The sequence below is a fragment of the Pseudozyma hubeiensis genome (assembly GCF_000403515.1).
Source record: "Pseudozyma hubeiensis SY62 DNA, scaffold: PHS70, whole genome shotgun sequence".
Classification (NCBI taxonomy): Eukaryota; Fungi; Basidiomycota; class Ustilaginomycetes; order Ustilaginales; family Ustilaginaceae; genus Pseudozyma; species Pseudozyma hubeiensis.
The window spans coordinates 281,435-298,038 of record NW_012133852.1 but is presented as its reverse complement, the minus strand read 5'-3'; the positions used below and the strand labels follow the sequence as shown (position 1 = coordinate 298,038).

General features: G+C 56.3%; 4 protein-coding genes across 4 annotated transcripts; 2 read left to right on the top strand and 2 right to left on the bottom strand.

The window, feature by feature from the left end:
• Positions 1–260: 260 nt before the first annotated feature.
• Positions 261–6,217, top strand: PHSY_007507 (hypothetical protein; the record flags this gene model as incomplete). Its single annotated transcript, XM_012338101.1, has 3 exons — positions 261–314; positions 1,283–1,436; positions 5,529–6,217. 3 exons carry the CDS (start codon positions 261–263, stop codon positions 6,215–6,217), a joined length of 897 nt encoding a protein of 298 aa, XP_012193491.1.
• Positions 6,218–6,390: 173 nt separating this feature from the next.
• On the bottom strand, positions 6,391–11,151 carry PHSY_007506 (HEAT repeat protein; the record flags this gene model as incomplete). The annotated part of the gene is made up of 1 exon (XM_012338100.1): positions 6,391–11,151. One exon carries the CDS (start codon positions 11,149–11,151, stop codon positions 6,391–6,393), a length of 4,761 nt encoding a protein of 1,586 aa, XP_012193490.1.
• A 323-nt stretch (positions 11,152–11,474) lies between these two features.
• PHSY_007505 (hypothetical protein) lies at positions 11,475–13,643 on the top strand (the record flags this gene model as incomplete). The annotated part of the gene is made up of 3 exons (XM_012338099.1): positions 11,475–11,591; positions 11,784–12,090; positions 13,543–13,643. 3 exons carry the CDS (start codon positions 11,475–11,477, stop codon positions 13,641–13,643), a joined length of 525 nt encoding a protein of 174 aa, XP_012193489.1.
• A 94-nt stretch (positions 13,644–13,737) lies between these two features.
• Positions 13,738–16,092, bottom strand: PHSY_007504 (C6 transcription factor; the record flags this gene model as incomplete). Its single annotated transcript, XM_012338098.1, has 1 exon — positions 13,738–16,092. One exon carries the CDS (start codon positions 16,090–16,092, stop codon positions 13,738–13,740), a length of 2,355 nt encoding a protein of 784 aa, XP_012193488.1.
• Between the last annotated feature and the right edge of the window lie 512 nt (positions 16,093–16,604).

Sequence of the window (16,604 nt, the reverse complement as noted above, 5' to 3'; positions counted from 1 at the left end):
GACTCATTTCAGCTTTGCACACTGTCGAAAGGGCTCAAGGGGAAAGTCATCATGATGTGAATCTCTTTCAGTTTGTATTCAGATGAGACGGATGACAAGAAAGCCGTCAGATGCAACCTGGACGGGGTGTCAATCAGCGGACACGCCCGGCGGAAGCAACAGCGATACGCCTTGACGTGCAAAGTGACGCGAAATGTCCGTTATGTAAGGAGCCGAGTAGTCGGTTCTTTGGACCACTTGGAAGGGGTTTGTCTCTACCGATGCTAGGACGCCTGTTTGAGAAGGATTCATCCCGGGCCTGTGACGTGAACAAGGTATGGCAAGCAAGTCAGTACTATGGATCAAATCATCTTCGTGAAATTCACTCTCGAGAGAGAGAGGGTGAAAGACTTACAGGGCGAGACGCATCAGCCTGCATTGAATCTTGAACCTTCCAGGCGTACGAATGCTGATTTCGGGGAAGAATAAGTATGGTTTTTCACCTTGCCCCCCGCGAAGCGGTTGAAAAGATTGGGGACCTGCGACGATGGTACCGTAAAGCATCCTCAGCAACGTCGGTGAAGCCGACCCGGATGTAGACGTGGTGGAGGAACCAGGTATAGCTTCAGCGCTACCGGACAATCTAGGAGAGCCAGCGCGTCGGTTGCCGCTCGAACGACGACCTCTACGTCGCGAAGGCGTTGGCGGCGGCATCAACGTCGATCCCGTGGCCGGCGTTGTTGTTGCTGTTTGTCGATCCAACATGTCGGCACCAGAACCGTCTTCTCGCAGCAGCGTGCATTGACAGATGAGAAAAGGCAGCTCGGCAGAGGCATCTTGCACCTGACCATCTTTGGTCATCTCGAGCTCGAGGATGAGAGGCGGTGCGAGTCCGATCCGTCCGAGAAGGTTTTCTTCGAAAGCTGCGCCTGTGGTCGGTTCCTGGGTCAGAATGAGCTTGAATGTGGGCTGTGAGCTGGTAGGCACCATTTTGGAAGGACGGGTGAGAGGAGTGGAATGTCTTAGGTGTCAGAGGGATGCAAACGATCTGAGAGGTTCTTTGAGGCAGCGGACGCGGGGTTTGGGAGCATATAGAGAGGGGTGGGCCACTGGAGGGGAGGAAGGGGGGTGCATCTCTCCAGTCGCTTCAAATAGCACCGAGACAGTGCAAGCTTGAGAAGAGTTCTTCGCTCTATCTCCAATGGCATTGCTACGCTGGTGCAACACTCGTAGCGTCGACTCCCAGGGCGCCTTTCCAGTCCATGACTGCGATAGCTGTCCTGCGTTGCTTCCTTTTTATCAGGCAACCGAGCAAGATTCGAGTGAGATCCGACAGAGCGGGAACAACCTCCCGAAAATGAATGCCACGTCTTCCACCAAGGGCGACGCCAAGTCGAACGACACCAGAGCTTTTCGAGACTCACCTGTGCTCTATCGCTCTGCTCTCCAGTTGTGCGGTAGGAATAGCTGATCCGTCGTGTGCTGTGTTTGGCTGCCGGACTGTCGGGACAGCAAAGTGGCTGTTCGAGTGGGCTTCACGCGTCGACCCTGCTGGTCGAGATGAAGGTGGTGTGGGCGTCGATCGTGAGTCTCGCTCGGATCTCTGACGTGCACCCGACTCGAGAATGTCGAGACGGTGCAGACGTTTGCCGTCGACCAAGATCGGCCAGCACCACGTTGTGGCGGAGGGCTGCACTTTCACATGTTGCACCTGCCGCAATGGTGGGCGCAGCAAACAAAGCACTTTTCGCCACGTTTTGTCGATGGGTAGGGTCGAATGAGAAGCGGGCCTTTTGTTCCGATGAGGTGATGGGTCTGCATGTGCTTTAGTAGACGTCATGAGTGCCAGTACTTCTCCCACTCTACTGTCCGTCATGTCGTGCTCGACGCTACCTCCATCCCGACTTGAGGAGGACGAACAATGATGGACATAGGCGATCCCACCCACCGAGTGGCAGAGGGAGAAACGTCAGGTGATATCGACGATCGCAGATGCCGCGGCAGCCGCTCCGAGGCCCTGGGTGGAGTGAGTCTTTGCAGCGTCAAATCGCGCTCCGAGATAGGAAGCTGTGCTGTTGAGCGAGGTCGTCAAAGCAGCGAATGTAAAGAATGATAGGATGTCTGGGACGTGAAGATGTCGGCTCGGCAGCGTACAAATACAACTCAGTGGACTGCGAAAAGATGCTGAAGTGACTGCAAGCGTTGTGAGTCGTCTACACCAGTACGATGGCGGGGCGTAAGTATTGCGGAAGGGTTGCTGACTCGCCGACTGGTGGTGCACAACTGCAGAACGATACGGCGCGTCTGATGAGTGGGCGAGGGGCGCAGGAATCGGTTGTCAGCGAGAAGAGAAGAGCGATATAGCGCAAACGGTGCGAGGACGTGGGTCGAGGAGAGGAAGAAGCGGCTGCAGTGGTGTCTGAGAAGCGAGGTGGTGGGCGCTGGAGAAAGGAGGTTGGAGCTGCATGGCGATGTGGATGGTTGATGAAGGAAGCAAACTGGCTCCTGGCAGGAGAAGGACCGGCCAGATGACAGTGCTAAGACTGAATCTGAGAGTGGTCCGTGTGGAAGAAGATGCCGTGTGATGAGCAACTGTGCCGGGCATGAACTGAATGTTCCGCTTGCAGACAAGTCGCGTGGACCAGTTTCGGGAGGGCGGGAATCCTCAGAGATGAATTGGGGAGGCAAGGAAGGAGGCGACGGCACAAAAACTAGCAGGACGAGGAGCGCAAGCAGGGATGGCAGGACTATCAACGGCGGGAAGTATAATAAAGTGAGCTTGTGCCGGCGTGATGAAGAAGTTTTACCGGTGTGAGGTGATTCAGCCGAGAGGCAGACGAACACGGTGCAGAATGCTGTGAGCGTCAATGTTTCGAGGGCATCCACTTCTGTCCTGCCGAAGTCTGCAGTCCAATGCTTCGAGAGAGAGAGTTTGACTCGTGAAAGCCGTGCACGATGTTGTACGCGAAGGACACTCGTGGACGAAGTCGAAGGCGGATGGGAAGAGATCTGCGGGTTTGAGTCTCAGCATCCGGTGGTGGACGCATACACACACCAACTGGATGGAACACGGGGGGAAGGGAGAGTTCTCCGTCGATAGACTCACCGCATGGAGAAGACCGAAGACAAGCCGGAGAAGCAGAGAAGCCTGCGCCCTGGTTTGCCACATTCTCGGTTCGCGCCAGCCGAACGGTTCGATGCGCGCTAGAACAAGAAGGGGCGTGAATGACAGGTAAACAGATCAGCAAGGGTGGTACGTCAGATGCCAAGTGGACATCTCCGGCTCAGAACTGCAAGAGGATGTCTCTCGTCGTGCCATGAGGTTCACGATCCGCGGAGACACAGCTCGATCGCCGAAAAGGATCGTACAGGATTTGCATGAATCTTGACGACGAGGCGATGTTGGACGGAGTTTTTGCAGGCGGGCTTTGGTTTTGAATCCGAAAAGATTCGAGCGACGCCGTCTGCTTCATCGAAGCGTCGTAAATAATCGCCGCATTCCGGTGCGGACCAGCGCGTGCCTAGACTGACATGATATGAACGGATCGAATCCATCATCTGCTCCCTGTTCGACGTCGTAGAGACAAGGCGCATGAGGGCAAGTGGAATGGAGACCATGGAAAGCACCTTGCAGCTTAAAGAACTGCGTGGAGTCGCTCTCAACGACGGCCGACACGAACGGCTTGGATTGGTTTCTAGATCAGAGTCGAGAGAGCTCGGCTACTTGACGGTATCTTGCGCTACTGGAAATCGGCGTGGGAACTGTCGGAAAGTAGATGGTTTGTTCATGACAGACGAGCGCAGCGGCAGCTTTTTTCCCGGCCGATTTTCCGTCTGGTTCCGTCTCTCGACCTGAGTGATGGGACATTTGCGGACTGCAGCGCGCCATGCAAAGCTATGCTAGTCTACCCGACGATGTATGGTCGCTTTTCCGACGGACCGGCGAGTGTAGTCCGAAGGCATCTTGCCCGGAAGATGTCGGACAGATGCGCTAAAGCGACCGCTTCCGTTGTTGGAGAGACACGCGCGCGGAAACAGACAGGGCGAGCATGTCACTTTGTCTCACTTAGCGATTTTTCTTATTCTGTTTACTTTTTTTTTCGAGTTCCGGATCGATGTGCACCATTGGCGCTTTGCACGACAGCGAAAGAGTCGGTCGCTGAGAAAGTACTTTGCGCCTGATGCTCCAAAGGTGTCCTCACTGCCAAGCAAAGAGCTGTTCGTCGATACACGTTGTCTGTCACGCAGCGGCAATGATTCGGATAAATTTAAATGGCCTTCGGCCGGAGGTTGCGGAGCCTGAAGTTGCGATCAGGAACCCGACCGAGCAGGACCGAGCATGGTAACAGTACTCTTGGTGCTTCTATTGCGGCGAAGTTCTGTGCAGCGGGGAAGTTTCGACCCGAGTACAGCCTCAACGGCGACAGGGTGGCAGGCAGCTGATTGAATCGCGCAGATGGACGGGGCTCGTTACGGCAAATTGAGGTTTCGAAATAGGCTGAGTCTTAAATCGAGATCGTGCATCCGTCGGAACGGCTTTTTTAAGCAGCTTCGGTCGTGAAGCATCCGTTGTCCATCTTCGGCAAGACGTCATGCGCGCCGTTCCCTGTGCCGAAAGAATCACACCGGGAAGGACGGCAAACCGAAGTTTTTGACGGTGATGCATCGTACAGAGACACACGCTTGCGAAAGACATCCCAAGCGGCAGGCGACGTGCATTGTTGCGTTCGCTTGCGGCGTGGCTGGAACGGATGCAAGATGCTCACCTAGCTCGTGCTCGCCGGGACTACAAGCTTCTAAATTGACCCGGACGCCTGCAGGCGTTACCGCCCTAGCCTCCAGCACAAGCCGTGACCAAGATTCTAGATTCTAGATTCTAGATCCGAACGTTCTCGTACCTGCAGCTCGCGGCTTGGCGAGCTTAGGGTTGCATTGGCAATGCTGCGTCTCCGTCAACCGAGCGATGTCGACACTAGCCGAACCGAACTTTGTGTTTTTATGCCAGGGCGAGCCTCGTTCTCAACTGAAATGCGTTCAGAGCGGACGCTGAACCAACCTCATCCTGAACGGCAGCCATGCTGAGCCGCTTTGTGAAAGCCATCTGCGGGCAATTCACATTGCTGAGAGGCTGAGTCAAATTCTCTCGATTTCCGACCCAGCTCCCAATTCAGTATGATTGAAAATTCCACCCTGGGATTTCGCGTGGGCTGCGCTCACCGTTCGTCTCGCACTTACTGGAATTTTGAGGGAACTGCCACCACACTCTTCTGTGACTTTTGAGTCCAGCCCCTCCACTGTGCTTCTGAACCGACCGTCCTCCACCGTCCAGACCGGGCAACTGTACCTATTCTTGAGACTCCATTGACTTCCTGCTCAAAATCGGCCTCGTTCACTGACGCAATCTTGAACTCTGCCATTCTCGTCGTCTCGCTGAGCATCTGCTAAGATGACGGCGGTGTCAGCCAGCTCAGCCAGCTCAGCCAGCTCAGCCAGCTTAGCCTACTCTTGGTGCCTCGTCGCCCTTTGTATCCTTGCCCTCCCTTTCGCAGCATCTCACGCGATTGGTCAGGGCGACCTTGAAGCCACCCTCATCATCGACTCGCTGGACCTCAAATGTGGCAGCGCCAGTCCTCGACCTTCCAACCTGCTCGTAGCTATTGCCATAATGTTTGCCCTGAGCTGGGCCATGCTTGAATATGCCCGGCTCGTATTGATGTTGATCACCTATCCCGAAGCGGTCCGATCCTGCTACGAGCAGTGTTGCTCAGTGACACACATCAAAGAGAGGCCAGCGCTCTGCTATGATGATCAGGCACGCAACGCGGAACAAGCCGATCACCATTCATACCACTTGGTGCCGAACGACTCTATCTCGACTAACATTCCCGTCACCCCTCCGCAGCTTTCTGATGATCTCGATCGAGTCAAGCTCGAGTCAGTGCACGAAGGCATCACCACGGCGCCATCCATCTGCGTTTGCACAGAGGAGGACTACCTCGTAGCTATGGAGGACGATGTGCGAAAGCCGAGCTGCATCGCCACCCACGAATTGGACCAGGCTCAGCAGCACACAGCGGCTGGAACTGAGTCGCGAAAGAGGTTCCCGACTACGCCGGTCGGCGACATACAGCCGTTGGTTGAGAGAAGTGGAGACGAAGTGGGAAAAGCTGAGATGGAGCATCATTTCAAGAATGACCTTCCCCTCGCAGCTGATAGGACCACCATGGACGTCCTCTGAGCCACTTTTGACAAAGTTGGAACATCCTTGTCGCTACGCGTTCTCTCCTCCGAGGTACGCATCAAACACAAAAAGCATTCTACCAGCACTTGACACGCAGTAGTCTCTCTTTGAATCTTTAGATCGCTAGTTTACGAGGTCCGCCCCGCCATCCGCACCGCATCCTCCATGTATCAGAACTCCGCAAAGCAATCCAACAAATGATGCACCGTCTCCCTGTGCACCTTGGCCCTCGCATGATGCATGTAACACGGCGTCTCCACGTCGACCGTAGTAGCGGTGGGAAAGGCAGCTTTGACCGCCCAACTCGTCGCATGTGGATTCCGTTTGCCCAGCTCGATATACATGTCCTCTGCGGCGCGTAGGATGGTGGGTGGTTGACGTGCGTCCAGCAGCCCCAAAAGGTAAGGGTGGGTGGTGATGGACCACGCTGCGTCGTCTGGCATGCGCGCGTTGAGGTGTCGGACAACGCTGGTGAGCGTGGTGATGATACAGAGTGTGAGTTGAGCGGGGAGGCTGGAGGTGGAGGGAAGAATGAAGGGTTGGTCGATGTGCGAGTGTGTGGTCGATGTGGGTAAGGATGCATGGGGTGACGATGAGGATTGAAGGAGTGATTGGATCGGTGCCGAGGAGCCGGTGTGCCGTTCTGATTCGAGCAGAGCTTGTCGCTGATCTCCGGCCATCAAACTTGTCACTCGTCTCGAATCATGCGTCGGGTCCGCTTCCCTCCCCGCCCTTCCGAACTTCCACCGTATCAAGCTCAACAACACCTCAAACCTAGGCCACGCCTCCTCCACCACCCTCTTGCCCACAAAGTCAGGGACCCCCTTCACCGCCGCCTCCACAAACCTCGCTGCTGCCACCCACACCCCTGCATCCCTCTCCACCAACGCTTCCTCGCACCTTCTGTACCACTGTTCGTCCCTCTCCCTCGCCTTTGCGCCCTTGCTGGATGGAGTCAGATCGATGATCGGTTCCAGTCGGGTTGAAGTTGAGCTTTTGGAGTTGGAGTAGGATGCACCCAGGCGGGTCATGACGAAGGGCCAAGCGCCGTTGATGATCGGTAGCAGTTCGGATGTCCTGTCCTGAGGAGCGAGGGTCTCTACGCCGTGTTGGAGTAGACGAAGCACACGCGTGCGGAGGATAGGCGAAGGGTGGGTCAAGAACATGCTGGCTTTGTTGAGGATCTGCGTCGCGACCTGTTGCGATTTGGTCGGCTTGTCCTCTTCGTCTTCCTTCTTCTCTTCCTCCGCTTCATCCCGCTGCTCGGATGTCGACGTATCGTCGAACACCCTCGCTTCGCGGCGACGTGCCTCAAGCCACGACTTGAAGACATCCACTTCATCTCGTTTCATCTCCCGCGCAACAGCATCGATCATCCTAACCTTCTTCGGAGCTGGCAGCTTGCTCGTCTGCTCGACCGCCATAGTCTCCAAGATCGAGTCGAGCACCGCAAGCAGTCCGTCGCAAATTGTCGGGTGATGATGAAACCGATCCATGGCATCCAAGATCTCGTCGATCGCGTCTTCCACCATCGGGATGATCTCGCTTCCCAACACCCTGATCATCTCCACCAGCACGAACGGTGCTCTCTGAGCCGAGATCAGTGGCAGTACCACCAATTGCCTCCCCGCATCCCCTTTTCGCGTCATCGACCTTGAAGGCCGGTCACTGATCAGCGCGTCACCCGCTGCAATAGCACGTAGCTCCTCATCCAGTCCCGAGATCAACCTCTGACACGCAGCACCCAGGATGTAATCCGCATGATCCAGCAGGCAGTTCTTGACGTCGGCGTAGGCCGTATAGAATGCAATGTCTTTGACCGCCGAAACAGACGATTGACGGACCAGGTCGGATGAGGCGGTGGTGGAAGCTGACATGCCGCTGATCAGGGGGTAGGCTCCTCGAAGAAGGAGGCACCGGAACGATTGGCCGAGAAGCTTCGACGTGCTGGAGAGCAGAGAGAATAGCAGAGCATTGGACTGGTCGATTTTCTGTTCGGCTTGTCGGAAGCGGTGTTGAAGGGAGAGCTGGTTGGAGGTCTGAGTCGAGGTGGAGGGTTTCGTCAAGTCGGCTGCTTGGACGAAGGCAAGGTCGAGGGCGGGACCGTGTCGTGCAGGGGTGGAGGAGGAGATGTCCGTGGTGGCCAGTGAGATGCCTTTGACTCGCTCCACTAGGGTTGATCCGGACGCATTCTCGATGGAGAGTAGTTCGGAAGATTCTGTGGTCGTATCAGCCGCATCCTGTTCTACCACATCGGAGGCGCGAACCGAGTCAGATCTCGATCGAATTGCCTCCTCCGCATCCCCATCCAGCATCTCCATCACCAGCCCAAACACCTTCTTCGCCAACCTATGCGCCACCTTTCTCGCCTGCTTGCTCGCCTGCCCTGCCCCAGCTCCCATCGCACTGAATTGCACTCCGAGCTCCAGATTGTCCAAACAGCTGCTGACACCACGCAGCATGTCCGCTGCCACCAAGAGCGACGTCAAGCTCTCCTCCCTCATCCGTGCATCTGCGTTAGCGCCACCCTCAGCGCCCTTAGCATCCAGCCGGATAGACCTCATCCGAGCAGCTCTCTCCGCCAGAAATGTGATCAGCGAAAACATATGATTGTAGTCGATCTTAATGCTATCCGGGGCTCGTTTGATCTCGTTGACAAGCGAGTGGGCGAGAGCACGTCCGAGATCGTAGAACATCTTGCTGATGTGGCTGGATGTGCTTGCTTCCAGACCAGAGAAGATGGGTTGCAGTCGCCATGTGGTGGATGTGGACAGTGTGGGTGTTTCTTCGACGTGTTCGAGTCTGTCTATCCTCAGAGGAGGAAGTAGGCGCACGCATGCGCCTTGCATCTCCTGGGCCAGCTTTGCCAGTCCGACCGATACGTTGAGACTGTCTCGGCCCATTTGTCGCTGTAGAAGGTCGAGGCTGGTGCTTATGCGCAGAGTGAGCCTGGAGACGCTAGCGTCGTTCTGTGCTGTGATCGCTGACGGCAGACTGTCGAATGCCTGTACGAGCACCTTCCACAGCATCGATCCGTTGCCAAGTTGAACGAGGCTCGACACACCCTTGCTTGTCATCGCTCTCTGCTGCAAAGCGTCGAAAGCTGCTCTTGTATTCTTCGACACTGTGTCTAAATTCACCTTTGAGGCAAGATCGATGAGCCAAGATAGCAGCGTCGTGATGCTGGACGAATTTGTGCTTTCCAAAGTCGCGCTTCTGTCCCCGTTGGTATCGAGACGTTCCATCCCTGCTAACTGCTCGTCGAGCCACCGGAAGGAGCTTGCACATTCGGACAGCAGAGCCACTGCGAGGCGCAGGAGAGAGATCTGGACAGATGAGTGAACGGAGGATGGCAGCATTGTTCCGGGGAGCGAAGGTTGTGTGAGCGGGGAGAACGTTTTGAGCGCTAGATGGACCTGTGCTAGTGTTGACAGAGCCCACTGAGCATCCTTGTTTAGAGCTGACCCGGGTGAGTCCGCCTCTTGCGCTGATCCATCGGGTCGTAGATCTTGCTCTTTCGATACGTCCGCATCTGCTGAAGACGAGCTGAGGTCGTCACCGAGTCGCGCGTCGGCAAAGTCTTCGAGGTCGGTTACTGGAATCGTCGTATCCACACTGGCTGTACGAGAGCGAAGCTGAGTGATGGGCTCGTGCTGAACGATGATGTCCTGCAAAGTCTGGTCCGAGATGGTAGCCCTGAGTAGATCGCCGAGCAACTCGATCGCTGACGTAGCAACAGGGCTCGGAGTGGGTTTAATTTTCGAACCAACCTGCTTTGACTTGACTCGACTCGTCGCAAGTCGTGTCAGCGAAGATGTGATACCGGGAAGGAGCGGACGTAGTCGCTGAGCTGTCGCGATCTGGGCTGATGTGCTGTCAGAGCTCGAGCCAGTAGATGAGGATGGAGAGAGGTCGGTATGGTGTAGAGGCGGGACATCTGGTTGAAAGGCTCCCGGGCTCGTTGAAGGAAGCGTGCAGGTTCCTCCGATCCAAAGCAGTAGCGCGTGACGGGCGACATTGATAGCGGCTGTTCGCACTTCCGTAGACTCTGGAGAGGATTCGGCGATGGCGAAGGAGGTTGACAAGACAAAGCTGATAGCTCCCTTTGCGACCCTTTCTGATGCAGCGTATGAAAGGTGTGCTGGAGTAGGGCACACGAGAACCATGGCGCCTTCAGATCGATATGAGGATGATCCTTCCTGTTTCGCTGTGGCTGCTGGCTGATCGTCCATCATCGGGAGCTCTGATACGCCATCCCATTCCCACTCGAATTCTCGATTCTTTCCATTTCTTGTGGCACTTGCTGAACAAAGAGACTTGAATCGAGGCGCAAGGAGCTCATCTAGAACTCTCAGTGCTGCTACTTTGACCTCGTCGCCATGCCTCAGCTGCGGTCCAAGATCTGTTCCAGCTTTGCTAGTCGGGGAGCCCAGCACCGAGCTTGACAGAATCACGAGATCGCACCACACCTGCCGATGCTTGCTTTCCGCATCGACAGGCGCCCAGCTGGTCCACCATTGACTGCACAGCGCCGACAGTACCTCGAGCACCTCTTCCGCTATCGAGTCCGGAAAGCTGGTGATTCCCTTTGGTGCAGAGTTGATGAGTTCCGAAAGTGGGTAGAAGACATAGCTGATGAGGGATGGCGAGAGGGTCGGTTCCACGCCGGAAGGGATCAGCTTTGATGAGGACGCAGCCGACGCTTGAAAGTTCCTGGAGTCTGCATTACTGTCGGAGAGAAGCGCTCGAAGCGTGCTCTTGAGTCGACGCAAACATGCTACCACGGGCTGTGTTTGCGATGGTGTTGTTGTGGTTCGACGTCCTGCGAGTGAGAGGAGTTCCACGCATATTGGTTTGAGGCGCTGAAACGGCGTCTGAGACCTGCTCGACGGAAGCTGTTGCTGAAAAGGTCCAGCAGCGGACGAGAACATGCTCGTGATGGCAGCCCGCTTGCTTGTGTCGGCAAAAAGGTGTCTTGTCCTAGGTCTGGAAGAAGCAAGGCAGGGTCCAAAACCTTCGTGCTCCGTGAACGGTGGAGGCGCAGTCCGACATCCGAACACTTATAATTCAAGTCGTGTTACACCATCAAAATTGCCGCTAACATCATTTTGTCCCCCACGCTCTGCAACGTGGGAATTGCTTTTTGGGAAACGCGCTCTCGATGTGGGGCAAACGTTAGGAATAAGTCGGCTGGAAACAACACTTCATCATCATATTGGAACACCACCATTCCTAGCGAAACGATACAACCACGATGTCGGAAGCGGCGAATCCTTCGGCCGTCGAGGGCGCGGTGACGCTTGAGATGATAAACGAGCTGCAGAAGCAGGTATTGGATAACAATCCGATCTACAAGTATCTTCTCTCCGATGTAAGTGGTTAGCAGGCCGGACGACCAATCATTGGCGTGGATAGAGATACGCTCTCAGTTGAAGCACTGCGATCACACTGAACTTGCTCCATTCGATGGCTCTACCTTGTCGGCTGTTGGTGTAGGCGGTCGCAGCTCCCAACAGTGATCGATACTGACTCGTCCCAACCTCCTCCTTCCTCCTCCCTCCAGTTGACCATCACGTCCGTCTCACCCGGCTTCATCGAAGCCCAAGTGCCCATCACCTCCACCCTCATGAACAGCAAGAACATCCTGCACGGCTCCACCTCGGCCACCATCATCGACTGGATCGGCGGCATCGTCATCGCCTCCACCTCGCCCGATCGATTCAAGAACCGCGGTGTATCCGTCGACATCCACGCCACCTACGTCGGCGCCGCCAAGCAAGGCGATCTGCTGATCATTCGGGGCACGAGCAACAAAGTGGGCAGGAATCTGGCGTTCATTGATGTAAAGATCTTGTGTAGGAAGCCGGGAGGTAGGGAGGAGGATGATAAGGTGGTGGTCAGTGGTAGTCATACCAAGTATGTTGGTTAGGAAGATAGATCAAACTTATAAGGCCATCATGCTAGTCAAGCAAAAGCACAGATAGGCCTGATTTCGGTGGTATAGACAATAATGACTGGTGAACCTAACGTTAGAGTGTACCTGACAACACTGCTGACAACACTGTAGATTGCAGGATGTGGGTATGAGTCGATCTGCAGATCCGAGGAGTTGCAAGCTGAGACTTCCGCTCAGCTGACTTCAGAGCATCACGAAGTCGACTATCCTTAAGTCTTGACATCCGTCGTCGCCGCTGGTGCCGATTCTGTTGGCCCTGTCAGCGTGTGCCCAGCCGCAGCATCCGACTGTGCCAATCCTGTCGACATCTGCGGTGTCGCTTCATACGCCGGCGCTGGCGCTGGCGCATCTTCTCCCTTCGCTCCAGTCCCATCCACCGTCTGCGTCCTATCCTGAGCTTCACTGTTCGCGATAGGATAGTCCTCCACCGGCAACGCTGCGTCATTCTTCCACCCGCAGTTGAATCGACAGCAGTTGTCACAGCATGTCGAGTCTGCTCCGTATTGACCTGTGTCGCATTCATCGACAGTAAATGGGATAGCTTGTCAGTATCATTGGCGTCAAGGAGAACAAAGATAGTTGAAAGAGGTTGAACTTACGAGTACCGCAAATCAGGTATTGGATCTGAGTGCATACGACAGCGCAGCATCCACCGCAGAGGAAACCAGTCACTTCATCCATGGCTGTTCCCGTTTTTATGATGGTTTTGAAGCGGTGTAGATGTGTGTAGGACTAGGGGTGATGCGAAGCTCTTGAGCGACAGTGAAGTAGGGCGAGGTGTGTTGATGGATGAAGGCGATGTCCGTAGTGCCAAGACACGTCGTATATGTAGGTGTAGAACCGTGCATCGGGAAAATCCATTTCTTTACCCGCCCACGCCCTCCCGAGCGGCTAATCAACCGGCGTCCCTCCTCCATATCACTTGCATCGCCAAGACACATTCTCATGAAGGGGGCGTGATCAAGAACCTTCCACACGGCTGGCTTCGATCCGCACCTCGCTTGAAACCGAACCGATGTCGAAGGGGCTCTTGCTCTAAGCTGAATTGCGGAAAAAGGCTGTGTCGCTAGTGTGCGTAGAATGCACACAGCCTTCTCAGAACGAGTGCTGCAACCTGCAGATCGGAAAATTATTCAACGAGTTCCGTCGGGATGTGAGTGCGGGCTCCTACTCTACATATCGTTTCGACGCCTGTCAGACGATGAATGCTAGACAAATGGTCATACTTCTCCTGCTCCAAATCTGGCCAAAACACACCAGATATGCAGGACTGAGAACGTCACAGTAGTATATCGTAGCCTGTCAAAGACACTCGGAACTAGTACAGCCTCGCGCTCCGCACGACCTACTTTCGTTTACCCCATAGTGCACCTTCGTATAGAGACACTTGGGCGCATTCGGACAGAGTCACACAGCATCGTTTTCAGACAACAGCTAGACGCACGCACATCCATCGTCGACCGATAGCACATCCTCACTGACCCAAGCACGCCATTCAAGAATGTAGCAATGATACATCAACTTCTTTTGCAGAGTAGATACTAATTATACAATCAAGCCCTCAAGTGGAAATGGCGGAGATGGTGCGCTTCTCACCACGCAACGACGAGATGGGCGACCAGGAGCTGCGAGGATCCTTGGTAAAGGCCTGCGACGACAGCGGGGGCGATCGCGAGCCGCGGTTGGCGATCACAGAAACATACTCATCCGAACCGACCTCCAAAGGAGCCGAGCGAGGCGAGATGGAGGAAGAGTCCGGGCTGCTGCCACTGCTCATGCCGTCGTTGTCGCCCGCACCGTTATCGCTCCTGGAGCCAAACGAGCTGCGTGGCGAGCGGTTCTCCTTGGGGAACAGCGGAGGCGAGAGGCGCAGCGATGGCAACGGAAGCCTGCCGATCGAAGGCAGAGCGTTGGATCGTCCCGAGTTGCTCCCAGTAGACGAGCTGGACAGCCTTGGGAGCTTCAACGACTCACTGGCATCGGATCCCATGCCCCTTGGACGTGGGGAGGGGGCGTCGTTACTGGGCCTGACAAAAAACCGAGCGGCGTCGGCGATCTGCTGCTCAGACATGTTCCAGCACTGACGCGCCGTGGCCCACCAGCGCGAGGCATCGGGCGCAGCGCGGCTGTACTGCGTGCAGATGAGCAGAGCAGGGAAGGCAAACAGGTTGCGGCGACCCGTGATGCTGAGCACCGACAAGATCAGGTTGATGTTGTCCAGCGCCGCCTTTTGCTGGCCTCGGTCAGCCTGAGGGCCACCGGCGCGACGAGCTTCCATGAGGAAGACGGAGCACTCTGCCAATAGGTGCATCTGCGCCCAGAACCAGGCGCGATGCGAGGCGGCGCTCGCCTCGGGCTCCTCGAGCAGACGGCTGGCCGACTTCATGTTGTAGTCGTCAAACTTGTGCTCGACGACGAGCGCACCTGCCCACGACTGAAGCGCCTCCTCGCCCTTGCTGCACGGCTCGTTGGCATCGATCACGAGACCAAAAACGGTAGCGATCTCGGCAAGGCGAGCAAACGACTTGGTAACATCGTCGCGCGCCTCGTCACCCGAGGTGCCAAACTTGCGACCAGCAGCGAGAACATCCGATCGGCGCACACTCGATGTCTGGGAGGCTAGGGCGGCGAGGGTCATGTCGAGAGTCCACGCAAGCAGCACGAGGCGCTCGCAGGTGGCGCGACGGGGCCACGACGATGAGGCGAACGAGTCGCGCCCATAGTTGTTCTTGCGGGCCGGTGGCAGCTGACCTTCGACGAGCTTGAGTGAGGCGATGATGCGCACGGCGTCGTTCGAGTAGGACAGCGCACGCTGAAGACGGCCCATGCCAAATTCGTGCGCGGCGAGGAAGCAGAGCGTGAGGGCGAGATCGACGTCTGGGCGATCGAGAAGCGTGAAGCCATCCTGGTCCTCCTCCTGGAGCATGCGACGGGCAGAGCGAGCAAAAGCCTCACCCTGAGCAAAGCGACGCTCGCGCTCAGCCTCGCTGATTCCCTGCTCGAAGCGAGCAGCGAGCGCGAACATAGCCATGAGCAAGTAGGCGGGCACCTCGGAGGTGGAGAGGTCGCGCAGGAAAGAGATCTCGTCCATGACGCAGCTGAATGGGTGAATCTGGGAGAAGAAGATGCTGATGAGGTCCCTCCTGCGTTCAGGCGCGACATCATCGATGGTGGGCAATCCTTCCATGCGAGGCAACGACATGGGACTCGACTTGGAGCTTAGAGTGTTGGCGCGAGCGCGTCCAGAGATTTCGCTGCCGTTGGGACTGGAGGCCGAGGCGATAGCTCCGTAGGTAGGAGTGAGCGCCTCGGGAGGGTGGAGGCTAGCACCGGGATGACCAGCAGGACCCGGAGACGAACCGGCTTCGTTGGCCACACGTGCGGTGGGGAGCACCATCTTGCCATTGGAGTCCGAATAGCAGCAAGTGCGACCGCTAAAGTCGCAGTTGGAGCAGGGCAGACCGCCGTCGCATCGACGTTTGGCCTTGTGGCAGGCGACGCAGGCTTTTTGCAGACGCTTGCGCTTGCGCCCTGTGGCCGCGTAGATGGTAGTGCCATCCGAGGTGACGTGGGTGGTGCGGATGATGGGCTGTTCGGTCGATGTGTTGGTGTTACCCTGCACTGCTGAAGCATATGTGGGTGGCAGAGGCGAGGTGGGTGGGCCAGAGGCGGAGACAGATCGATGCGCCCAGGTGTCCGGGGCATGCGAGTGGTGAGGCGCAGAGCTGGATGATGCTGCGTGGCCGCTGGAGAGAGCGCGGTAGGTGGAAGGACCAGCGGATGCAGAGTAGGCCGAGTGAACGAGGTGAGGCTGTTGCGCCTGGTGCTGTTGCTGGTGGTAATGGGAGGGAGCCTTGTGGTGCTCGCTACTGGACGCCCATGGCGCCGAGGGGTAGGTAGAGTGCGGTCTGGACATGTTGGAGGATCCTGAAGGAAGCATGTGTCAAAGATGCGATGCGGTGATTAGGGTCGATTGGCTAGGTGCGAGAGGTGCGCGAGGTCACTTAAGGGAGCAGGTACGTTTGGCTACGACAAGGTGGTGGTGATGACGATGGGCGGAGAGGAAAGGGGATGAACAAGTAAAGAAAGTCTCAAGAGCCTAGGGTATATAGGACGAGGAGGAAGTAACCACGAGGGCGAGATGCCAAGATCTGGGGACCTGAAGGAGGGTTCATGGACCAGCAGACCAGCGAACGAACCGAGTCAGGGAAGGGCAAATCAGGGAGATCATTACGGCCAGGTCACGAGCGGACTAGGAGGGCAAGAATGCCATGCCAAGCCATGAGAGGCTGCAATCAGGACGAGCACAACGGGACTTGGCGACTGTAAGACGGCTCAGCCAAGCCAAGCCAAGCCAAGCAACCAAGACGATGCCAAGACCGCGGTTGGTTTGGTTCTTTACCCTTTCGTCCGTTCACAACCTCGGAA